Source organism: Ranitomeya variabilis, chromosome 3, assembly GCF_051348905.1.
Source record: "Ranitomeya variabilis isolate aRanVar5 chromosome 3, aRanVar5.hap1, whole genome shotgun sequence".
NCBI lineage: Eukaryota > Metazoa > Chordata > Amphibia > Anura > Dendrobatidae > Ranitomeya > Ranitomeya variabilis.
The window spans coordinates 734,267,696-734,294,737 of record NC_135234.1 but is presented as its reverse complement, the minus strand read 5'-3'; the positions used below and the strand labels follow the sequence as shown (position 1 = coordinate 734,294,737).

General features: G+C 42.4%; 1 protein-coding gene across 1 annotated transcript in view; it reads left to right on the top strand.

The window, feature by feature from the left end:
- MAML2 (mastermind like transcriptional coactivator 2) overlaps positions 1 to 20,012 on the top strand; it is a 206,380-nt gene extending 186,368 nt beyond the window's left edge. The window contains exons 4-6 of the mRNA XM_077298464.1: positions 4,490 to 4,648; positions 7,705 to 7,816; positions 16,797 to 20,012. Coding sequence (XP_077154579.1) covers positions 4,490 to 4,648; positions 7,705 to 7,816; positions 16,797 to 17,677 — 1,152 coding nt within the window. The 3' untranslated portion in view covers positions 17,678 to 20,012. The remainder of the gene's footprint in view (positions 1 to 4,489; positions 4,649 to 7,704; positions 7,817 to 16,796) is intronic.
- The last annotated feature ends 7,030 nt before the right edge of the window (positions 20,013 to 27,042 follow it).

Sequence of the window (27,042 nt, the reverse complement as noted above, 5' to 3'; positions counted from 1 at the left end):
CTGAAGTCTGAATTCCTGGGTAAATGTGGATACCTCTCTTGAAAGCTTGTATTGTATGGGGAGGTAGGATCCTGCTGTAATTAAATCCACCGCATGCTGAAGGGCGGAGTGCTCGGTCTGAGAGCTAACATACAAATAACAAAAAACTGACTGGCACTTCCAAGCTAGTGTGAACAGGTGCATAATGGGGGCAGCCACCTCCATATACAATATACAAAAGAAGTTGCACTCTGGTGTGCTAAAGCATGTAGACATGGAATATATGAAATATGAATAGCAATACTCCTCTGGATGGTCAGAAAAACATGTTTTTGTTATTTGTCTTGACAGCAGATCACTGTGAAAAATTCTCCCGGTGATCTGCTGTGAAGACACTGAGCTTGAACTGCGGTGATATCATCACTGACTTTTTCCCATGGTGCTGAGGTCACCGCAGTTCAGCTCTGCTGGGAATGCAGCCCCGCTGTCCTGCCGTAACCTCGATGATGCTACCGCTGGTCAATGATGCGCTCACAGCAGCTCATTCATTAGTAGTTCTTAGCCTGGATGGTTGCATCTTGGCACCGTCCCAGGCATGGATTATGGCGTGGGACAGAACAACCGACTGGTATGATATATTGTTGTTTGTTTTTTTTGTTTTGTTATTACAGGAGAACAAGGGCTTCTGTGGAATTAGGTGTTTGGTAAGTATAGCCGTTTGTTATTTTTAAATAAAAAAGAAAAACTGTGTTTTGTTTTCTTTCTAATAAAAGACTTCATTCTGGCTGTGTCTTTATTTACATGTAACTATGAGATTAGTAATCGATAGGTGTCTTATAGACGCCTCTCCATTACTAATCCGTGGGCTTGATGTCACCAGACAATACAAAGGTGACATCAACCCCACAAATATGAACCCCACTTGCCACCACTGCAGGGCAAGTGGGAAGAGCTAAACAAAGCGCCAGAATTTGCACCATCTTAGTGGAGAAGAAAATAAAATTCCTCCTCCAAGATGGTGCCGCCTGCCAGCTCTGATCACAGCTATCGACACCAATAGCTGCTACTGCGCAGGCGCCGTTTTCATTTTTTTTTTTTTTTTCTCTAGCTGGATAACATCAACAAAATGTATTAGTGCCACACTAAACATGCGATTATACTGCAGAGCAGGTGCCACGGCCGGCACTTGCCTGCAGAAGCGTTTTTTGCTTTTTTCTTCAGAATGTTAGGTATTTATTATGCAAACTAGGGGGCAGGTCAGTGAGGGATCAGTGACCTATCAGCTGTCTGCATTATGAATATCTAATCAGAGCACCACATACACCAGCTCCGCCCCGGGGCACGAGAATCTCATTAACTACAAACTGAAAATAAAGATTACACAACAACCACAAGACGGATTTCATCAACCAAGGTATCATTTTATTCAGTATAACGACGCCGACCTGACACTGTCTGTAGGTTACTGTGCACAATCCTGCTGACATGTTCCCTTTAACAGGTTGTCAATTGTCTTTTCGTGTGGAGTTGTTTGTTTTGATGTAACTAAACAATCCTCTTTTTCAGTAGTTACTATGCCATATGGTGTGTTCGTATGAACCTGTTCATATATTTGTTTTTGTTGTGTATTATAAAACAAAAATGTTGAATAAGAAAAAAAAATCAATACATTTCATACTCAGGGGAGCAGCTTGAATAAAATATGATCAAAAACTGGAAACTTTTGACAATTACATAGTTGTTTTTTTTTTCTTCATAAATCAATATTCTATATAAAAATAAGAAACTGGTCTTTCATTCTTCAAATTCTCAATTCATGAGTGAGTAAAATTTTTCTTTTAGTGAAAACAGATTTTTCCACTACTGAGATGACGGTTGATGCTCAAAAAGTCCTATGGACAAGTGTAAGGCTGTGTGCCCAAGTTGCGTTTTTTAGGCGTTTCCGCCGCGTTTTTCCGCTGAGGAAACGCTTAAAAAAACGCTAACAAAATGCATCCAATTAATTTTAAATGCATTCCGCAATTGCTGTGCCCATGCTGCGTATTTTTCCGCAGCGGAAACACATTGCTGAAAAATATGCAGCATGTTCATTAACTTTGTAACCGCCGCCATAGACTTGTATTGGAATGCATGACAAAAAATGCATGAAAAACACGACAAAAACGTGACAAAACCCACATGCGTTTTCCCTGGTAAGGGTGTGCGGTTTTTATGCGGAAAAATCTGCTTCTTTTCTGCAACGTGGGCACATAGCCTTACTCTTTTTATCAATTTTGGAAATTACACATATTTCTACCTCTACAGTAAGTCTTTCAGTCCATGGAGAGATTGAATAATAAATGACTTGCTCTGGAACTGCAAACCATGGGACAGGAAAATTCCATGATATGTCAGGACCAATGTAGTTCACGGTGCTTATGAACTCACCGTTTTGGGAAATATTACACATGGCTTCATTTTCCACAGCCAGCCACCTAATTTGTAGTAGAAGAGGTCATGAATCAGTCAGAGCTCCTGTAAAGTTCACGTAATGATGAATTCTTGAGCAGTCAATCTCCATGTCTGCATCTTATGATTTAACTGCTAATTAGTACATTGATTTAATGCGTAGTTATTATTATTATTGCTGTAATATAAACTAGTATTACATATTAACAGACAAAACTTTGAAAGAGGCAAAATGGCATCTTCACCTTCTAATCCAGCGGTAAGGTTCAGCTAGAAGTCTACTTGTAAGTGTGCAGAACTCAAGTCCCATATAATCATACAACAAAACCCTTGCTGCTGCAGCTTCCCTCTCTGTATAATATTTGCCCTGATTTCGCCGCGCGTTTATGGCCAGATGTCCATGTAGAGTAAGGGATTGGGAACCTTTCCTATCAAATTCTTATGCAATTATGCATAAATATGTGAACGGAGAAATCTGGCCATAAACATTTATCAAAAGTTGTTAGAAAATGGAAGAAACACCAACCCTCACACTCTCTTTCTCCCTCCCTCTCCCCCTCTCTCTCCCTCGCTCTCCCTCTTTCTCCTTTTCTCTCCCTCTCTCTCTCACTCTCTCCCTCTCTCACTCCATCACTCTCTCTCTCCCTCTTTCTCTTCCTCTCTCACTCCATCACTCTCTTGCTCTCCCTCTTTCTCTTCCTCTCACTCCCTCACTCTCTCTCCCTCTTTCTCTTCCTCTCACTCCCGTGCTCTCCCTCTCTCCCAATTCATTTAAAATCAAATGAGCTTTATTTGCAGGACTAAGTACATGTTAGCATCCCTCGCACTCTCTCTCTCCCTCACTCTCCCCTTCTCACTCTCTCCCTCGCTCTCTCTCCCTCTCTCTCCCCTTCTCACTCTCCTCGCGCTCTCTCTCTCCCTTGCTCTCCCCTTCTCACTCTCTCCCTCGCTCTCTCTCCCTCTCTCTCCCCTTCTCACTCTCCTCGCGCTCTCTCTCTCCCTCGCTCTCCCCTTCTCACTCTCTCTCCCTTTCTCTCACTCTCTTCCCCTCTCTCTCCCTCCTTCCTCTCTCTCCTCCCTCTCCCCTTTCTCTCCCTCTATCTTTCTCCGTCTCTCTCCTTCACTCTATCTTTCTCTCCCTTTCCCTCTCTCATTCTCTCTCCCCCCTTCCTCTCTCTCTCTCTCCCCTTCCTCTCTCTCCCCCCTCTCTCCCTTTCACTCCCTCTCTCATTCCCTCGCTCTCCCTCTCTTTCTCTCCCTCTCTCTGTCTCTTTCCTTCACTCTCCCTCTTTCTCTCCCTTCCCCCTTCCTCTTTCTCTATTCCCTCTCCCTCTCTCTCTCCCAAATAATTTTGGCCAATTAGCCTCCAGGAATGAGGGCTGGGCATCTTAGTTTGCATTAAATTTGTGAAAAGGAGAAGGCCGCCACAAACCTTTATCCAGTGAAAATACCCACATGAAGTCCTTGTCTTCAGGAGAAGGGGGTGCAGATGATAATCACTCTATATAGTTAATGGTAAACTTTAACGGCAAACAAGGCATTCTACACAGCTAGGGATCCTGAGCCTTTATGGCCACCTAGACTCCAGGATTGGGGGCTGGACATCTTCATCAGTTTAATATGCTATTACTATGTGTATTAGGTAAGCGTGCTGCAAACTATTATCCACTGGATAGTTGATAAATGGTAGATCAGTAGTAGTCTGACCGATCCACCTTGCGTTTGGCAATTTCGGACACTTTCACAGTCGGCGAGCGTGTGCAACCACTAGTCCTTGCACACTTGTGTAGCTGGGAGGACCAGGCTCCCCTTCTCTAGCAATTAGTGTGGTGATATCAGTCAGATCCTCAACAACTTACCTTTTTAGCCCCTACTCAGTTGATAGGTGATAAATATGAGTTTCCCGGAATCCCACTTCTTTGCCACCACACCTCCTACCTCTCGCAGTATTTCTTGAACATCCTTTGGATACTTGACTGTTTCAGTCCTGTTGTAATCCTTGTGTTTCCCTTTGTTTAGCACGATTTAGTTATGAAAGTTGTGGTTTCTATTTTTTTTTCAGGACCAGCAGTGTAACGCCACAAGTCTTGGCAGCAGCTCAAGCTCCACTTCTTGTTCAAGTCCAAATGGCTACAACAACCAGCAAGCGTTATTAACCCAGCAAATGATGGAGAAGACGAGCATCATGCAGAGACAGATGCAGCAGATGTTACCCGGAACGGTAATGAGCCCGTCAAGAAATGGTCCTTTATCCCCCAAAAAATATCATGAAAATAAAAAGGATTACATCAATAAGAATATAGACATAGAGAGACCTTAACTCCATATCTGCAGAATGACTATAGCTCTGGTACACCTGGTCTAGTCATGCGTCACATGGTTACTCATTTTTATGGATGGCATAAACCGTAATTTATAATCCTACTTTTCACTTGTAGCATCACTGAAGAGGAAATCTCTGGATCTCGGTAGCTCCAACACGTAGACTGCTTTCCTAGCTGACCTATGCAGTCTCCATTCAGAGAGAGACTCAGCTTGTCTCTCTCCCAGCTATAGCTCCACGCAGTCTACATGCAGAGAGAAATCCTTGTATGTCTCTCTCCCAGCTACGGCTCACATTTTGACTGGTCACTCACCAGCAGCACACTCGACTCTGCTCAACATCCAGCAATCAAGACCTGCAGTGCTAGGATTTAACCCAGTCCTGCCAGACTTTGCTACACTCTTTAAAGAATATGGATAATTATCATAGGTTTTTCTTTTACTGAACTGCATATATTTGGGGCTAAAAACTAATTTTATTTAAAAGTTTGCACGGTTTTGCTTTTACAAGCTTTTTGTTTCCTGCATTTTTTTGGCTGCAGAATGACTTGTCTGAGAGTCCATCAAGCAAGTGTGCTCTCGTGAGCAGTTTGTTACTCTTTTATTTGTCTTTTCCTACTCCTCTCACCTAAGACATGACCACATCAAAGTTCAGCTCAAATTTAATGTGGTCTGTGGTCACACTTGAGAACAGATGAGCTCAGATAAACGAGTTACAACATCTCCCACTGATGGATTCTTGGGGTCATTCTGCAGCCTGCAACGGGCAGGGATACAAAGAGCCTGGAAAAAACAAATGGACGCAAACATTTTTAGTGAAACCCAATTGCAAGAATGATTTTTAGCTGAGATTACATGCAAGTAACTAAAAATAAAATTGCACCAAAGGGGCCTATATTATTTTAAGGGACTTTAACAAGAGTGGAGGAAATCGAATTTGCTCCAAATTTGAAAAAGAAAATCAGATTTTCCCGATGTACAATTTTTTTGCAATTTGATTTACTCAAATCAAGCAAGATGACAGTAATTTTGCTTGATTTGTTTTAATAGCTGGGAGCAGGTTAAAAAAACACAAAAAAACCCATGAAACTAGCCTCCCTCGTCTCTCCTGGCTTCGCATCTCTCCACCAAGTTTTCTGCTGGCTGGCTCCCTCCGGTTTCGGTCTTCTCTTCCAGCTTCACATTTTTGGCGTCTCATGATGTGGCTTGAGATCTAGTGAACACTAAAGACGCAGAAGATTGAAAATAGAAGAGAACACCAAGAGTGAGCAAGCAGAGGACTGGGTGGGAGCGGGAGCTGGGGCTCCAGGACAGGTGAGGTGCGAGGGAAGTGTAATGTGGTTTTTTTTATTTTTTAACTTCTCCATTAATTTTGCTCTGGACACAACTCATAGCAAAATAAATATTTTATTTTTACTATAAATTTGATTTGTGGCAAATCAATGCAATACAAATAGAATTTTGCAGCCAAGTTCACGCGAATCTCGAGAATTTGAATTTTGTCAGATTTGCTCATCTTTAATTTTAACACTATAGATTTGTTGGGCTGTGCCATCATTTAATGATGGGTGAGTGAGTGATTCCTTAGACCTCTAATAAATCTGATAGTAAAAAGGCTTAGCATTGTGGCTCCTTCAGAGTTTTTTTTTTTTAAAGCAGTGGCGATTCCTCCATCGGAGTTTTCTTCTAGAGAAGTGGCGGTTCCATCATCAGAGTGTCACGACTCAGCTGTCAGTAGACCTGGGACCAGGGGCTCCTTCCCTGTCCCTAACACTAGAGGGCACCCTAGCTCGCTTTACTCTCCTGGATACCTCTGAAGGTGAAGATGTCGGGGTCTCCGCCCTTGCCTCATCTCCTGAGTTAGCCTTCCCTCTGTTCTCTTCCCCCACCCAGGGAAGAGAGGGCGCTAATGTGCGCCTTAGTACAGCAAGCCAACAAAAAGACAACACAAACAAGGGTTAACAGAAAACTCGAGGCATACAAAATATTCACTCACATATAACAGAGCACCGTGGTGTGAAGGTAGGGGAAGAAACCAAAACAGAGAAGGATAAGGAATTACCACACATACAAACCAAACGACAGTCTCTAATAACTCCTCCTCATACCAACTCCTCTCCCTCCGTTAGCCATGCAGCAATAAAGCTAGCTCTGACAAGGATTAGTGTCAGAGCCCAGATTACAAATGGAAAAGGAGTGGCTAACCGAGGACAGCTGTGAGCACAGGCATTGCCAACATGGCCAATTAACACCTGTTATGCCAGAAGAAATAAAAACATTGAATATTAAGGAGAAGTGCTCCTTTTAAGCACCGGAGAAGAAGCAATCAGACACTGCGGTCTTCTGGCTCCACACTGTCACGATAACCCCATGACACAGAGTTTTTTTCTAGAGTAGCAGCGGTTCCACCATCAGATTTTTATCCCATTGACTCAGAAGCAGAATCCCAGAAGCGGTATGGGTTTTAAGTGCAGTAAAGTTAGAAAACAAAGATGTCGCTTTGATCGAGGTGATGTAAGATCTTAATATGAAATGTGATGTTCTAAAGAGTGTATGTACACCGAGAGAGCAGATGATCAGGAATGTGAAGAAGTAGGAATGTATGTGTGGGATAGAGAATAAAACCATTTACAGGTGGAAGAGAAAATAAGGTGTCTTCAATTGGAATATTCACCTCAATATTTTCTTGCTGCAATACTTATAATCTTTCCTGTCTATTTGATGGGGTGAAGAAGCAGGATGGCCATGGATCTTCAGTGCGAATTCCTTACCGAATCTGTGACCATTTACAATACAAGAACAAAAATCTGTGCAGAATTCCGTACACGTGTGTTAGAACATTGTTGCCCATCCTAGCAGATGTTAATTTCTTCCCTATCAGACTTTTTTTTCTGAAAAATGCTGTAGGGTTTTCATAGTTGAACTTTTTTTTCTTTTTTTTCTTTTCCGTTGAAGGAGAAATGTAACAACCAGGAACAATTAAACAGACATTTGACAAGACCACCGCCAGACTATAAGGATCAGCGGAGAAGCACAGTCGGCATTCAGCAGGCGAATCAGTTTGCCGGTAAGTATGAGCCAGTTTTTTACATCTAGGCTAAGGTGTCAAAATGACTTTTGGTCATGTAAATAATGATAGAAAAATTGTGGGTTACTGCAGCCATCGTGTGACCCAATTCTTTAAATCGGAGACTAGTTGGCTATGTACAACTTCTACCTCTAAAGTTGGCCAAACATGCTGATTTGGATCAGCAAATCTTCTTATGCGTATGGAATCCTCCCAATCCTTTTATTCTTCGGACACCTCCGATAGAGAATTTCTCCTCTCTCCCTATAGAGAACACATGAACTTCTGGCCGATGTAAGAGCTCACGTGCAGTGGGGAGGCAAGAGAGATGGCTATCAGCCGAACAAGTTCTTTGACTGACAAATGGCTAATGTGTTTCTATGTCTACTGAGATTATCCTGGGTCAAAGCATATGTATCTATAGAGGCAACCAAAGTGGCGTCTACGAGACACCTCGAAAGAGGCTGCCCACTTAAGGTTGGGTCCAATCCTTATTTTAACAGCAACCAAGTTTTCCTGTCCTACTAGTGATCTATAGTGGTGTTATGCTACACCAATAAGGATACTTATTTTAATCTTTGTTATGGGACCCCTAATACCTATGTATGGGCCAACTTTCAATGATATCAAAGAGGCACCTTTGGTTCAGTAGCAGAGGACAAGAAGACCTGAAAAGGAAACTAGCATTAGTAAGGGTTAGAAAAATTCTGAGATACTCTTTTATCAACATATGCCAATTCTTAAGGATGCCTATCAGGGAGGTGACTTATCTTTGTGCATGATGAACGGCACTCAAAAATGTCCCCTCATGTTTAAGAGCTGAGGGCCCCTGGAAAAAAGGGAATAGGGGATTTTTGCAAACCATCTATAACAGAGGTGGGCAATTAATTTTCCGGAGGGGCCACATGAGAGACCGGGACTGTGGTGGAGGGCCGAACCTATAGATTGAAATTAATTATGCTTAATATTAATATATTAATTATAACTATTATTTTATATTAATTGTGTCACTTAATATTGAGCAGAATTACATATGTTGACGCTCCCTATGCACAGTAAGAGCCCCCACGCAATCAGGGCCGAGGGTTGTGGTTACAGCAGCTGCTCTGTATACTCTAAGCCAGTGTTCACCAACTCCGGTCCTCAAGAGCCACCAACAGGTCATGTTTTCAGGATTTCCTTAGTATTGCACAGGTGCAGGTGATGCAATTATTACCTGTGCAATACTAAGGAAATCCTGAAAACATGACCTGTTGGTGGCTCTTGAGGACCGGAGTTGGGGAACACTGCTCTAAGCATTGACTGACCCCACGGCTGGAGGGGAGAATAAAGTTCATTTTCACTCCACAGCATTCGGCTATGTGCAGGTGCTGGGCAGCATAATAAAGCTGTTAACCTGAAGATTATCTGCATATCTGCAGGTTAACAGCGTTATTTCTGGTTAGAAGTTCCCTTTAATTTTGTAGTACAATACTTCAATAAGATGGCGCCAGTCAGTATGTGCGCATACCGCGATCTCTAGCGCCATTTTGTTGAAGACACTCTATATGCGAATTTGCACACCACACACACACTCCTTTTTGGTGTTTGCGCTGTCCGGCCTGAGCAGTGACTCACGATCGGCAGGTGCTGTATCCTCAATCCTGGTTTTTCACCACCAGCGCAACGCACGCCGATCTTCTCATCACCGCTGCCAGGAGGTGCGGTATCCACAGTCCCGGTGTCTCACCGGCAGCATAGCATACACCGATCTCCTCATCACTGCCAGTGAAGAGGTTGCCACAGAGCCAACTTCGAGGAGATGGCCGCGATCACATTAGAAAGCCCCGCCCCTTCCTCTCCAATAAAATGGCGTCGTTGTGTGGTATGATTATGCACTGACTCCGCACTACACTGCTCAGGCGCCGAAGACTTTGGACAGAAGGACACATCTCCAGTTATATATACAGTATGAGCCCTCACATAGCCTCACTGTATTCAGTATGGGCCTTCACACAGTCCTATATACAGTAAAATCGTCCACACAGACCCTCTATAAACAGTGAGCACCCACATAGCCCCCTATATACAGTAAGAGCCTCCACACAGACTCCCTATATACGATATGAGCCCTCACATAACCCCCTATATACAGGCACACATCCCACACACATACGGTATACACTATGTTCCAAATTATTATGCAAATGACATTTTTCTCTGATTTGCCTAAATGGTCGGTGCAAATGACAGTCAGTCTAATAAAAGTAATCACCCATTAGAGTATACATCGAATTTTATTGAATAAACCTCCCAATGATAACAGTATAATCTCCAAAATGAATAAAAACTCAAAATGCACTGTTCCAAATTATTAGGCACAGTAGAATTTCTAAACATTTGATATATTTTAAAGAACTGACAATGCTCATTTGTTGAATTTGCAGCATTAGGAGGTCACATTAACTGAACAAAAAGCTATTTAACTCAAAAACATCCTAACAGGCCAAGTTACATGTTAACATAGGAGCCCTTCAGTGATATCACCTTCACAATTCTTGCATCCATTGAACTTGTGAGTTTTCGGAGAGTTTCTGCTCGTATTTCTTCCCTCCCAGAGCTGCTGTTTTGATGTGAACTGCCTCCCACCCTTATAGATCTTTTGCTTGATGATGCTCCAAAGGTTCTCTATAGGGTTGAGGTCAGGGGAAGATGGTGGCCACATCATGAGTTTATCTCCTTTTATGCCCATAGCAGCCAATGACTCAGACGTTTTCTTTGCAGTATAAGATGGGGCATTGTCAGCATGAAGATGATTTTGCTCCTGAAGGCACGTTTCTGCTTTTTATACCATGGAGGAAAGTTGTCAGTCAGAAACTCTACATACTTTGCAGAGGTCATTTTCACACCTGCAGGAACCTTAAAGGGCCCTACCAGCTGTTTTTCCATGATTCCAGCCCAAAACATGACTCCACCTCCTTGCTGTTGCAGCCTTGTTGGGACATGGTAGTCATACACCAATCATCCACTACTCCATCCATTTGGACCATCCAGGGTTGCTCAACACTTATCGGTAAACAAGAATGTTTGGAAATTAATCTTCATGTATGTGTGGGCCCAATGCAACCATTTCTGCTTGTGAACACTGTTTAAGGGTGGCCGAATAGTAGGTTTATGCACCACAGAAAGCCTTTGAAGGAGCCTACACCTTGAGGTTCGAGGGACTCCAGAGGCACCAGCAGCTTCAAATATCTGTTTGCTGGTTTGTAATGGCTTTTTAGCAGCTGCTCTCTTAATCCGATGAACTTGTCTGGCAGAAATCTTCCTCATTATGCCTTTATCAGCACAAACACATCTGTGCTCAGATACAGCCACAAATCTCTTAACAGTACGATGATAACGCTTAAGTTTTCGGGAAATTTCTAATGTTTTCATCCCTTCACCAAGGCATTGCACTATTTGATGCTTTTCAGCAGCAGAGAGATCCTTTTTCTTTCCCATGTTACTTGAAAACTGTGACCTGCTTAATAATGTGGAACATCATTTTTAAGTAGTTTTCCTTTAATTAGAATCACCTGGAAAACTAATTATTTCATGTGTTTAAGATTGATTTCAGTGATACATTGAGCCCTGAGACACAATACCATCCACGAGTTTATTTGAAAAACAAAATATTTAAATCTTTATCACACTTAAATCCAATTTGCATAATAATTTGGAACACAGTGTATATAAAAAAGTCATCGCGTCTGCTATCTGCATTGCTCCACCACCGCGGGCCGCACTTTGCCCAGGTCAGATCTGCAAACTTAAGATCTACCTTCACAACCAATTTTTGTTATTGTTACCATGCGTCTAAAATGATAAATTAGGCGATTTTTCAAAAAGTGTTCATAAAAAAAAAATCTATGTCTAATCTAATTCTACTATTTGATGTGCCGTCGAGAAGTAAAAGGAAACACGACAGCTGGATCAGACTACACAGGTGTTTTTTGTAGTCTGTTACCATGGAGACAGATTGGCCTGCATAGGAGCTGCAGATACAAAAGGATAGAAAACGCAAAACAATGTTTTTATTTTTTTTTTTTTAATTAAGATTCAAAGTTGATAAATTCCAGATGCATCGGAGCAATTAAAAAAGAAGTTGTTTTAATCAAAACCAAAGAAGTGAACAAACTTCATCCCCTTCTTTATAACGTGGTTTTTTTTTAACTGTACGTGTGCTGAAAATTCATATAGAAATGTATTTGCTATGTAAGCACTGTAGTGTGAAATGTACAAAGCCAGATTCTTCTCCTAGCCTTGGTGAGTTTCCAACCCAGACATATTTCTTACTCAATTCTGTGCGGGGTAAAAGGGAATGGACAATGATTGTGGGTGCTGTAAATTGGCTCCAAGAGTAGTTGTCACCTTCTTAGATATTCTTTTTATTTCCCATTTAGATGAGTTTTCCGTTGTGAAGAAGCAGAACAATAATGTGCCTCATTATGGCTTCGTACATAGACATACGACCAGCGCAAACAAGTGAAAAGTTTAATTTTATTTTTTTTTCCAGATCTCACCGTGACATTTTTATTGGCTAGCTGCACATAACTGTAATTTATTACCGTCTCGGACAGCCTTACTGAACTTGTTAAATCAGCTCTTGTCCCCGCTGCCAAAACAGAAGAGAGGAATCCTTGTAGAAACACGTTAGTAAATAAAGAGCTGAAAATTCTGAATAAAATTAGCGATTCATCCAAGTGGCCTGACAGCTGGTCTTTCATTTGTATAGCAGCAAGAAATATGGCGGGCAATAATATACATCAAGGGTCCATGGGATTTAGAGAAAAGTTAATTTGCAAGACAAAAAAACAAAAACAAGTAATGCTCGCTGGCAAACCGAGGTTAAGAGCCCATGCACATGGCGGAGTTCTGTGTACAGAACCTGCGCGCTGTGCCCGGAGCTGCACATCCTTTTTGCACCGCCACCTTTGTAGGACACAAGATCTCCATACATAGAGTCCAAAAGAGCACGCCAAGATTATTTTTTCACTCTGACTTGCACAGAAAACATTAGAAAATTCCTCTGAAGGTGTCCTGTTGCATCTGGCACTATGAGGCTAGCAGCAGATCTTTTTAAAGGGGTTTTCCCATGAACAAATTTAATTTTAAGCAACATTTGAATCAGTAGATCTTGGAATAATAATCATTTCCACAATTGGATGTGTTTAAATAAAATGTTCCTGTGCTGAGATAATCATATAAATGTGTCCCTGCTGTGTACTGTGTAATGGCTGTGTCTGACCGTACAGGAACATGGTCTGATCGTACCACAGCTCCTGGGGAGGGGAGGAAGCAAAAGAGAGGACAGCATGGAATCACAAATGATTCTTTTAGGTAAAATATTGCTTAAAAACGGGAAGCAAAATGTTTTTAATAATTTACGATTCCTGTGCTGTAATGCCCATAATATCTTTTGCTTCCTCCCCTGCCCAGGAGCTGTGGTATGATCAGACCATGTTCCTGCACGGTCAGACACAGCCATTACACAGTACACAGCAGGGGCACATTTATAAGATTATCTCTGCACAGGAACATTTTATTTAAACTCATCCAATTGTGGAATTTATTTTTATTCCATGATCTATTAATTAAAAAATACTTTTTTTTTCGTGGGAAAACCCCTTTAAGTCCTATCAGTCACTCAGCGCAGCCTGCATGGATCGGACTTCCAGCACATTTGTCGATCTCATTGAGATCTGAGGAGTTTGGAGACAATTAATCACCTTGATCTCTTTTTCATGTTCCTCAAATCAATGTATAATATGGCCAGCGGCATTACCCTGCTGAACGAGGCAACTACTATTGGAGAATGCCAAGTTTTCCAGCAGAACATTGGCTTCATTCTCACATTAGTGCACCCTTGTGCCAACGCATACTAAGGAAACAACACACCTGGCCACCCTTAAGCAGTAAAGACATGTAATTTATCATTCCAGGCCACCTTCTTCTATTATGGCATAGTGTAGGTCTGATTCTCACATGCCCACTGTAGGCACTTTTGTAGGTGGCCTTGGGTCACCATGGGCTTTGTAGGCTGATATACAATAATCTGCAATTTTCTTTGTATTTTGACACCTTTCTATCATAGCCAACATTAATATTTTCAGAAATTTAAACTACTGTAGCTTTTCTATGAATCAGACCAGATTAGCTAGCCTTCGCTCCCTGCATGAGATAGGTCTTCTGTGAGATCAGACACAACTTGTTAGCCGTCGCTTCCCACATTAGTTAGCTCCTTTGTGGGATCAGACCAGACTGGCTAGCTTTCTCTCTCTGCATTAGTTAGTTCTTCTAAGGCAGGGGTGGGGAACCTCAGGCCCCAGGGCCATTTACTGCCCTCGATTACCTTTTATCAGGCCCCTGGGCAGATTCTCAGGGACCTCATTCTTGGGCAAGGAGCTGTATTTTGATTGCCACAAGCTCATTAATTTCTTCTTGCCCTGTTAGCACACACACACACACACACGGTGTTCACTACTGAACAATGAAGGGCATGCAATGAAAGATTACGTCATGAAACCAGAGCCAGAGTCAGGATGTACTTTGGGGGCGGAGTTTGTCCGGCTTCCGAAGGATGGTATAAATATCCAAATGGCCCTTCGCAGAAAAAAAGATCCCCCACCCCTGTTCTAAGGGATCAGCCCAGACTGGCTAGCCTTTGCTCCCCGCATTAGTTATGTCTTCTGTGGGACCAGATCAGACGGGCTACCTTTTTCGCTCCACGCATTAGTTAGCTCTTCTTTGGGAGCAGACCAGACTGGCTAGCTTTCTGTCCCCTCATTAGATCTTGTACTGGATCAGACCAGACTGGATCAGACCAGACTGGCTATCCTTCGATCCTCGCAATAGTTCGCTCCTCTGTGGGACCAGACCAGACTGGCTAGCTTTCGCTCCTCGCATTAAATTACTCTTTAGTGGGATTGGATGATACTGGCTAGCTTTTGCTCCCCGCATTAGTTATCTCTCCTGAGGGATCAGACGTGAATGGCTACCCATCGCTCCCCACATTAGCTAGCTCCTCTATGGGATTAGACCAGACTGGCTAGCTTTCACTCCCTCTTGTGAGTTCGGTTTACCGGTGGTGTGAAGAAAACTGGTTCCTCCCACGTCACCAATCCGTGACGCAGCTACACAGGCATAACTCTCCGGTGCCCCCTTTGTCTCTCAGGTCAATAAGGGAACTGCACCTAGAGCAAATGGCCGCCGGGGAGACTGCCCTGTTACCAACGCTGGGTATTCTAAGATTCGCAATCAGAATAAAAGGATCAGCCCAAAATTAATTTATGGTTTAATTGCCTTAAGGGCTCACTAGATAATTACGATAATTACAAGAAATATACAGTAAAAATATACCAAGAGTTACAGTCAGAGTAAAATATAACAATAATAGTACAAGGCTTAGAGGTATAAAGCTGGTGGTCAATTTACCAGGTTGAAGGTCGCTTGTGGAGGCCGGGGAGCTCTGCATTCCACAGGTACAAGACTTCTAGTTGCCGGGCAGCCCCCAAAAAGGATGTTCTTGCTCCCCTTCCCCTCTGGCTGGCATATGCCCTGTTCCTTATTTCATCATCATCTTCTGTTGTGTCTGACTCTCCATGTGTCCTCAGCTCTTAATCCTTCTGTGTCCCTCCCCCCCTGTACCTGGGTGGGCTAACAATCTCCACCCTTCAGCTTCCCTGCAGAATCTATTCCCAATACCTAATAAATGGAATAACTTCTCTCAGGATGATCGGATCAGTACACGGGCGGTACCAGCGCATGTGGTTTGTTCTGCCGGTCGTACAGGGATCAAACCTGGACCCATTAGATCGCTGTGGGAGGCTGATCTCTATATCTCAGGTTTCAGAACTCTCACTGACCCGGGTCAGATGCGCAATTTCTTCAGGGCTATAAGGATATTTTTTATGAGCCTGTACCTCGGATGATGCGTCCATAATTCATCATTTCATGTTGTAGACGGTCCGGCTGGGGAGACGATAGACGTGTCTTCCTGTAGCCATCTGACATGTATGCTTTAATTGAGCTCCCAGGCACCTCCATGCCCCCTGCTGGCGTGGCTTCCTCATTCAAACTTTGAAGTGCCATCTGCCTGCTACACTGGTCTCAGTCCATTACCATACTAAAGGGTCTTCATTCAAGTAGGGAAAAGGTTGGGGCCAGGAGTGCTCATGTCCCTACAGTCGTGTGACCAGGTGAATTCTGATATGAGACAAAATGGAGTCAGGCCAATCTCTGATAGGAGGACAGCATTATGCCCCATATCCAAGATGGCGGCTGCTCCCTCTTCACAGGTTGTAATTCCAATTTTGTGGGTTTGGATGATACTGGCTAGCTTTTGCTCTCTGCATTAGTTATCTCTCCTGAGGGATCAGACGTGAATGGCTACCCGTCCCTCCCCACATTAGCTACCTTCTCCATGGGATTAGACCAGACTGGCTAGCTTTCACTCCCTCTTGTGAGTTTGGTTTACCCGTTGTATTTCCATAGTCCACCATGGTGAAAACACTCCACAAGACCTGCAATTTTATATTAATAGCCTAGAGGGGGACCATGGTTATTGCCCCCCCCCGGCTAAAAACATCTGCCCCCAGCCACCCCAGAAAAGGCACATCTGTAAGATGCGCCTATTCTAGCACTTAGCCTCTCTCTTCCCACTCCCGAATAGCGGTGGGATATGGGGTAATAAGGGGTTAATGTCACCCTATGGTCCAGCTATCACAATTTGTTCTTTGTCAAAGTAACTTAAATCCTTACTATTTTACAATTTTTCCGCATCTATCATGTAAATTTCATCCCACCCCTTAACAGGTGCCATTGTCACGAGTTGATCAATGTTTTTCACTTATTATTCACATTTAATGTTTTGGCTGATAGATGTTTACGTATTTTAGAATTTTTTTTTATAATTTTAAGTGATCTTCTATTTGCTTTAATTGATATAATTTTTATTGTGCAGGTGGCTTGCCAGCAGTAGGTGTTACTCCAGATCCTACTCTACCAAATTCACCTTCAACGAATATGACACCCCAGAATCAGACTCATTCTTCAACAAACCATGGACCTAGAATGCCTCCTCTTCAGGGAAGTCCAAACATATATGGGAATGTTTCATGTCCACAACAATCTCTGTATAATGGTCTGAGTCGCACCAGCCCAAACCTGATGGGAACGAGCCAGAATGGCAATGTTGTGCCTCGTCAACCAGCAGTTACATCCGGGACAAATATGTCACCTTTTGGTACGCAATCTGGAAATAATGGCCCAACATTTAGACCCAATGGACCAAGCGCACCATCACAAAGACCTCAAAATGTCATCAATAACTCATCTCCCACCCAAAAATGGATGAGTTCAGAAGTAAAAAGGCAGGACATGGTGGGCTATGCCAACACCAACCAATATTCCAACCAATCCGTTCAAGGCATGATCAGTCATCAGCAATTCCCTCAACGTGTTCTATCGATGCCTAACCAAGTCAGTCCCGGGGTACAAATGGCACCATCCAACAGTGGGCAAAGTATGGAACCACTTCGGGGCTTTAATCATGGGCAATCTCCATTGAGATCACAGATGTTACCAAGCATGAGCCAAGTTAGTGGAGGGTTGACCATGTCGCCTAACACATTTACATCACCCAATCAAATTTCTCGATCGTTTTCACGAAGCGACTCTAACAGTGACTTGAGTTCATTTGATTTCCTTTCTCAAAATGGTGGACTGGGTTCATCTCCAAACGGTGACTCCGACTTCATTGATGCGTTACTGAAAACTGGCCACATCAATGATGACTGGATGAAGGATATTAATTTGGATGAGATCTTTAAAGGCCATTCTTGAAACTCGGATCCTGATGTCAATAAAAGACTGTTTTATACTTTTTTTTTTAAATGTTGCACCCAAAAAAACCTATAGTCTCCAGATTTTAAAGGTCAAGTTCCTCTTTTGGTGAGATTTAAAGAGGCAAGGGTTAAACTCCATTAGAGAGACATGATGCCTCCAACCCTCTCCAAGTAACCATAAGTGCATACTTACCGAGCGTGATAGATCCTGGCTCCAGCTGTGGACAGACTCTGCGGTAATTATTTAGCTTTTGGACCTGGAAGACAAGAGGATGCTACATTGTGTATATAGCTACTGACCTAGTACTCCCATGTGTATAGGTTTGAAGTTCAGTAATACATTCTGCAGTAGTATGTAACATTTTTGTACATATTTGTTTTTTACGTTACACTGCAGCATTTTCGTCATGTGTGTCGTATTACTTGCCAATAATCTGTCCTAAATTTTTGGCTAGAGGGTAAAAATATAAGGATGTTTTGTAAGAATTTTTTATGACTTGTTTACGGGCTGAAATTTTGGAAGTGTGCCCACTCTGGGTTCTACTTATTCATTTGTATTTTTTTTTAGAACTAACTCCTCACAGTATCCAGGGGTGAAATTAGTCAAAATGGCTTAAAATTAACTACATCTGGCTATGCTTTTGTCTTGGTTTAATGTGTTAAAGTAGTTGACCATGTCTTGGAGAACTCCTTAAATCCCAAAGTATTTTGAGTGCAATAAGAAAAGCTAATATCTTCTACAGCAGCACAGTTCCTGCAACACTGTTATGACATGTGAGCGCTGCAGACAATCATCTTCTCTGATGAAATATTAATGAACATCATCCAATCAGTGACCGCTGATTGGCTGCAGCACTGATGTGACATAATCATGCCATGCAAGTGCAGGAGAACCCGCGCAGACCATAGATGGTACAGAACTGGGAAGCCGGTGAGTACAATCTTTTCTTATTCTACTCTGGCATTTAAGAGTTGGTAGTGAATGACCCTTCTAAGGTGGAGAAATCTAGAAATTTTACAGAATAATCATCAAGGTCTTACCACGCAAAAAAAATCATTTGTTTTTTCATATTAACTATGGCTGCTATAGGGCCTTGGATGAGTAAGATCAAACTTTAGGGTAGCCCTGCACCCCTTTCCTGTTGAGAAAAGCAAAAATAATAAGCCCATATTCTTGACAGGGTTGGGTGATCAAGGCACTAGGGTTACAAGAGGGAGAAGCCTGCTTGCGATAGTGGGAATTGTGTGAGTTGTTCCTTGTATATTTCCCCTTGTTACCCGTGTAGATGCCACTGGTGGGGCACATGGTACCAGTAGAGTTCTTTGGTCTTCATCGGATGATGAGCTTACAATATATATTTTCAGGGCTCGTATACATGATGTGCCATCATATAAGTTTGGAATTGGCCAACCATTGGTTCCAAGTGGTTGTGTCCACTGAGACTCCAATGCCATGCCAATGAACATCGCCTCTTTACTTGACCAAGTGACTGTTACTCTTGTTCCTACGAGATTCCTAACCCAACTTCTGCATTAGCAAACTCCACTGAACCTCACACTGTGCCAGTCATTAGAAAGCTAGCATAGAAGCCATATTCAAATGAGGTTGGAAGTGCACTGGGGGCTTCTGGTCTCTGCACTCAGACTGCTTCTTTCAAGTGCACTGACACACACCCCGGTGCACTTCCAGCCTGATTTGCATGTTGTTTCTACTTAAGCTTTCTCACTTCCGATCGCTACAAAAATGTTATCCTTTTTATTGTGGATGAGCACATGTACATCCGTCCCACTACGTCCATATTTAAAGACTCGCTGACAGGTTTTCTTTAATGACTCTGCATTGTATTGCATCATTTTCCGTGTACTAACTTGTAGCCTGTACTAAGCTTTGTTTCTTTGGGAGGCTCCATTGCAGATCTGCCAAATTTACTCGACAACATAGCACAGCACAGAGAGATAGGATTTCCTACATCAGATTCATGTACAGAGCCAGGTGTGAAAACTGCACCATCAGAATAGTGAGTGCAGCTCTGGAGTATAATACAGGATGTAACTTAGGATCAGTACAGGATCAGTAATGTAATGCATGTACAAAGTGACTGCACCAGCAGAATAGTGAGTGCAGCTCTGGAATATAACAGAGATCAATGTAGACTACTTCTGTTGGTAATTTAACAAATGTGGACATGCCCTTTAAGAGAAATAGTTAAATCAATGATCATTTTACTACAGGTGCTTCTCACAAAATTAGAATATCATCAAAAAGTTAATTTATTTCAGTTATTCAATAAAAAAAGTGAAACTCATAAATTATATAGAGTCATTAGAGTGTTCTATTTCACGTGTTTATTTCTGTTAATGTTGATGATTATGGCTTACAGCCAATGACAACCCAAAAGTCATTATCTCAGTAAAATAGAATAATTAACAAAAAACACCTGCAAAGGCTTCCTAAGCATGTAAAAAGGTCCCTTAGTCTTGTTCAGTAGCTCCACAATCATGGGGAAGACTGCTGACTTGACAGATGTCCAGAAGGCAGTCACTGACACACTCCACAAGGAGGGAAAGCCACAAAAGGTAAATGCTAAAGAAACTGCCTGTTCAGAGTGCTGTATCCAAGAATATTAATGGAAGCTTGAGTGGAAGGAAAAAGTGTGAAAAAGGTGCACAAGCAACCGGGATAACCGCAGTCTTGAAAGGATTGTTAAGAAAAGGCCATTCAAAAATTTGGGGGAGATTCACAATGAGTGGACTGCTGCTGGAGTCATTGCTTCAAGAGCCACAACACACAGATGTATCCAGGACATGGACTACAAGTGTTGCGTTCCTTGTGTCAAGCCGCTCATGACCAATAGACAACGCCAGAAGCGCCTTACCTGGGCCAAGGAGAAAAAGACCTGGACTGTGGTCAGTGGTCCAAGGTGTTTTTTTCACATGAAACTAAATTTTGCATTTCATTTGGAAATCAAGGTCCCAGAGTCTGGAGGAAGAGTGGAGAGGCCACAATCCAAGCTGCTTGAGGTCTAGTGTGAAGCTTCCACAATCAGTGATGGTTTTGGAGCCATGTCATCTGCTGGTGTAGGTCCACTGTGTTTCATCAAGTCCAAAGTTAGCGCAGCCGTCTACCAGGAAATTTTAGAGCACTTCAAGCTTCCCTCTTCCGACAAGCTTTTTGGAGATTGAAATTTAATTCTCCAGAATCACCAGACCAAACAATGCAGACGAGCTGAAGGCTCCTATAACAGCAACCTGGGCTTCCATAACCCCTCAGCAGTGCCACAGACTCATCGCCTCCTTGCCACGCCACATTGATGCAGTAATTGATGCAAAAGGAGCCCCGACCAAGTATTGAGTGCATTTACTGAACATAAATTTCAATAGGCCAACATTTTAGATTTTAAAATCATTTTTCAAGCTGGTGTTATAAACTATCCTAATTTACTGAGATAATGACTTTTGGGTTTTCTTTGGCTGTAAGCCATAATCATCGACACTAACAGAAATAAACACGTGAAACAGATCACTCTGTTTGTAATGACTCTATATAATAGATCGGTTTCACTTTTTGGATTGAAGAACTGAAATGAATTAAATTTTTTATGATATTCTAATTTTGTAAGAAACACCTGTAGCCAAAAATTGTTAAAAAAACAAACAAAACACAATTAAAGTGTCAGTCCTCTAAAGTTTCTTTACCTTTCAGGGAGTCTGTCCCCCCACCCTCCAAAGTGCAAATTAAACTGCTTACACATTTATATAGGGGACTTAGGCATGATATAAATCATACCAGTTATATACATTTTACCGTTAAATTTACAGAAAAATCTACTCCTATTTAAATCACCACTCTGGCGTTTTTTTATTTAAGTGCTGGAGTTGTGCTACAAATGTAAGTTTCCCTAGTAATATACTCACCAACCACTGTCTTCAGCTCTTCCTGGTAAAACTCCGGTCCTACTCCGCCATCTTGTGACTTCAACTTCTGACTGACCAGAAGTCAGAAGTAACGTTCACACGCTCTCAGTGTAAGTCTATGAGACCCTCGTTCTGGCTCTTAAAGACTTACACTGAAAATTGAGTTCTGGCGCCCAGCAAATACTGGAGTGATTCGGCAGGTAACAACCTGCTGGAGATCGACACAGATAACAGAAAAAGATGACGGCTGGTAACGGGGACGTACATAGAACTTATGGTGCCCCATAGCAGAAATTTTAATTGCCACCCCCCCCCCCAAAAAAATAAATAAATATATATATATATATATATATATATATATATATATATATATATATATATATATTCAGTGGGGTCACACATAAGAGCATGCCTCACAACTTTGCATTCCTTACAAAGTAATTTTCCTCCTACTGAACCCCTAGATTCCCCTTTCACTGAACCCATAAAGTATCATGTCCAAAAAAGTGCCCCCCAAAGACAGTATGATACCGCCATAGTGAATTCCTCCACATGCACAATATGATGACCCTACTGTACCCCACCTCAACTCTCCTGGCAAAGTATGGTGACCCCAACAGAGTATGATCCCCTAACTGTGACTCCCACACATCCCTCCATACAGTATAATGTCCCCACACCTCTCCAAACTGTATAATGGCTGTCATTAGCCCTCCAAAGAGTATAGTGGCCCCTACACAGTATGATGGACCCCACACAAACCTTCACAATGTATAATTACTTGCATACAGTATGATGACCTTACATAGCCTTCCATAAAGTATAAAGGCTCCCATATAGCCCTCCAAATATAATTGCCCCCACATAACCCTCATAATATTGTTATGATCCCCACATAGCCCTCCAAATATTTTAATAGCCCCCACATACCCCTCCATACAGGATAAAGAGCGCTATTGTTCTCCTTATAGTATACTGCACCTCATGGTCCTCCATACAGTATAATGCACTTCCCATAGTCCTTCATATAGTATAATGCACACCATAGTCCTCTAAATAGTATAATGCACTTCCCATAGTCTTCAATACAGTATAATGCACCCAATAGTCCTCCATATAGTATAATGCACCGCATAGTCCTCCATATAGTATGATGCACATCCCATAGTCCTCCATGTAAAATAATGCACACCACATAGTCCTCCATATAGTATAATGCACACCATAGTCCTCCAAATAGTACAATGCACACGCCATAGTCCTCTATATAGTATAATGAACACCTCATTGTCCTCTATACAGTATGAAGCTCTCACCATAGTCCTCTGTACAGTATAATGCACCCCATAGTCCTCTGTATAGTATAATGCACTCCTTATAGTCTTGCATACAGTATAATGCATACCCCATAGTCCTCCATACTGTATAATGCACGCCCCATAGTCCTCCATACAGTATAATACACCCCATAGTCCGCCATACAGTTTAATGCACTTGCCATAGTCCTCCAAACAGTTTAATGTATCCCATAGTCCTCCGTACAGTATAATGCACTCCCTGTAGTCCTTCATAGAGTATAAAGCACCCCATGGTCCTCCATATACTATAGTGCACCCCATAGTCCTCCATATAGTATTATGAACCCCATAGTCCTCCATATAGTATACTTCACCCCAAAGTCCTTCATATAGTATAATGCACCCCCCATAGTCCTCCATATATTATGATGCACCTGATAGTCCTCCATATAGTATACTGCACCGCATAGTCTTCCGTATAATGCAACCCATAGTCTTGTGTACAGTATAATGTACACCCCATGATCCTCCATATTGTATAATGCACTCCCCATGGTCCTCCATGTAGTATAATGCACCCCATAGACCTCCATACAATATAATGCACCCCAAAGTCCTCCATATAGTATAATGCAATCCCCATAGTTCTCCATACAGGATAATGCACCACATAGTCCTCCATCTTGTAGATTCTGAGCCCTCGGGGGCAAGGTCCTCTCTTTTCGTGTACCAGTCATGACTTTTATTGCTTAAGATTATTGTACTTGTTTTTTATTATGTATACCCCTCCTCACATGTAAAGCACCATGGAATAAATGGCTCTATAATAATATAGTATACTGCACCCCATAGTCCTCCGTATAGTATAATTAACCCCATAGTCCTCCATACAGTATAAGGCACCTGATAGTCCTCCATTTAGTATAATGCACCCTAAAGTCCTCCATATAGTATACTGCACCCCATAGTCCTCAATATAGTACAATGCACCCCATAGTCTTCCGTACAGTATAATGCATGCCCCATGGTTCTCCGTACTGTATAATGCACTCCCCATTGTCCTTCATACAGTATAATGCACTCCATAGTCCTCCATATAGTATAATGCACCCCTTAGTCCTCCATACAGTATAGTGCACCCGATAGTCCTCCATTTAGTATACTGCATCCTAAAGTCCTTCATATAGTATAATGCAACCCCATAGTCCTCCATATATTATGATGCAACTGATATTCCTCCATATAGTATACTGCACCCCATAGTCCTCAGTACAGCATAATGCACCCCATAGTCTTCTGTACAGTTTAATGCACATCCCATGGTCCTCCATACAGTATAATGCACACCATAGTCCTCCATACAGTATAATTCACTCATCTTAGTCCTCCATACAGTATAATGCACACTATAGTCCTCCATACAGTATAATTCATTCATCTTAGTCCTCCATACAATATAATGAACTCCCCATAGTCCTCCATATAGTATAATTCACCCCATAGTCCTCCATACAATATAATGCACCCCAAAGTCACTCATATAGTATAATGCACTCCCCATAATCCTCTAACAGTATAATGCACCACATAGTCCTTCAACTTGTAGATTGTGAGCCCTCGTGGGCAAGGTCCACTCTCCTTGTGTACCAGTCATGACTTTTATTGTTTAAGATTATTGGTCTTATTTTTTATTATGTATACCCCTCCTCACATGTAAAGCGCCATGGAGTAAATGACTCTATAATAATAAAAAATAATAATAATAATAATAGTATACTGCAGTATACTGCACCCCATAGTCCTCCTTATAGTATAATGCACACCCCATAGTCCTCCATACAGTATAATCACCCCATAGTTATCCATTCGGTATAATGCACCCCATAGTCCTCCATATATTATAATGCACTCCTCATAGTCCTCCAAACAGTATAATGCACCCCATAGTCCTCCATATAGTATAATGCACTCCCCATAGTCCTCCATACACTATAATGCTCCCCATTATCCATTCAGTATAATGCACCCGATAGTCCTCCATATAGTATAATGCACCCCATAGTCATTCATACAATATATTGTACCCCATAGTACTCCATACAGTATAATGCACTCCCCATAGTCCTCCATACAGTATAATGCACTCCTCATATTCCTCCATACAGTTTTCTGGCCACTGCAATGTCCCTTGGTGCTCTGGTCTCTGCAACGAGCATTCTGAAGCATCCACACATTTCGGGGCAGTAGGCATCATGTAGTGACGTCATCACGCCTGCTGCACTGAGATGTCAGACGTCGAAGGGATGCCAATACAGTTGAACATGAGATGACCAGTGGGGAAATGCCAGTGCCAGAGCTGGCATTGGGCCTCTCCTGCACGCAGGCCCCATAGCAGTCGCATGGCCTGTTGCCATTGGCGGTACGCCACTTGCTGGTGAGTATGAGACTAGAGGTAGGGGGTTTAACATGTAAATAAGGACATCCTGTGCCCTGGTGCAGGTTTGGCATGGCCTATAGATAGCGTTGGTGAACTGTTACTCCCCCCAATTTGCATATTACAGCCAGTCCCTTGTCTTGATTGACAGTGCTCTCTTAATAAGAGCAAGTGTTGTCTAAAATCAATCACTCCTCTTCTGTGAAGCCGCTGTGTATCAAGCGACAGGTGCCCACAGGCAGAAGCCAGAAATTGGAACACGGGTGCAACCACTTGGCTCCTGCAGTGTCAGTGCGCAAACGCTGAAACGAGGACAGTGATCAATCTTAACCAAGAGAGCACTGTCAATCGAGACAAGGGGCAGGCCATAATATGCAAATCGGAGGACGTCACCGTGCACCAGGCTATAGGTCACGTCAAGGATGCACGGAAGTCACTCCTTCGCATAGGGGCTAGGTCTCCTACAGAAAGGTATCTGCAGTTTAATTTGCACTTTGAGGGGGGACAGACTCCATTCGGAGGCCATGTGACCCTGATTGTCTCGCGTTTGCACCCAAGCTTTGATGTAGATTATTATGGGAGGTGGGACGTTCCTGTAGATCTTCCCCTGACATTTCCCTCTTAATTTTATGACCGGGTAGTTGTTGATCCTATCAATGGCGGCAGCACTGCTTACAGTGTCGGTGTGTGTCGACACGCCATTGACTAGGGGAACGGCAACACCCCGTTCCAGGAGGAATTACTGAGGAATAACACTATTTAAAGCTCTAAAATTACTATTTTGGGGGAAATGCAATGATTTATTAACAAATATGTTAAGGAAGCAAACAGGTCCTCTTTTGCCCTGACCATTTTTTGATTGCTCATCCAGAGACAGTGCAGAAATAATTAAAAATAGAACAATCTACAAACCGAGGATCTCTTATTTTAACCCAAATTTGTAGTCTATGAGCCGTAAGATTCCCACAGACTATGGAACGCCGCTTTTTATTTCCTCCCCCCCTTACAAGAGCCGCTAGATTTAACCGCACGCTGCTAAAATAATCTTTTCTCGTGCTGTATACAAACTATTAAATTCAGCTCTGATTTTTACCAGCAGAGCAGTGTGTTCTTGGTTTGTAATCCCAAAGTAGTATACACAACAAACAAAACCAAAAAACCACATCCTCCAAATGGGGAGATCTGCTAAAGTCACTAGTGCAAAGGGACGAGACCCAGAGCCGTGGTTTACACTGCCCTCTGCTGGTGGAAGTGCGGAACTGCACCCAGGCCGCCTAAAGCGTAAAGTAAAAAAATCTATCCTTGATCGCTGTAATCATTATTTATTAACATTCAGATATAGCAATGTAAAAAATACTTTCTTTTTTTAAACCATTTAAATCTTTATTAAAAATCTGCTACTGTTTTTTCTGTTTTTACCTCCTTTGCAGGCCTATGTTAAAAGTCTACATTCTGCAAACGAACCCTGCGTAGTTTATTCCAGCAGTCCCAGTGACTTCCTCTTGTTAGTTTGTAGTCTGTACCCATGGGCAGCACAGTGGCTCAGTGTTTAGCAATGTGGATCAGTGATTAGCATGGTGGCTCAGTGGTTAGCACGGTGGCTCAGTGCTTAGCATGGTGGATCAGTGGTTAGCACAGCAGCTCAGTGATTGGCATGGTGGCTCTGTGGTTAGCATGGTGGATCAGTGATTAGCATGGTGGCTAATGCGTAAGGTC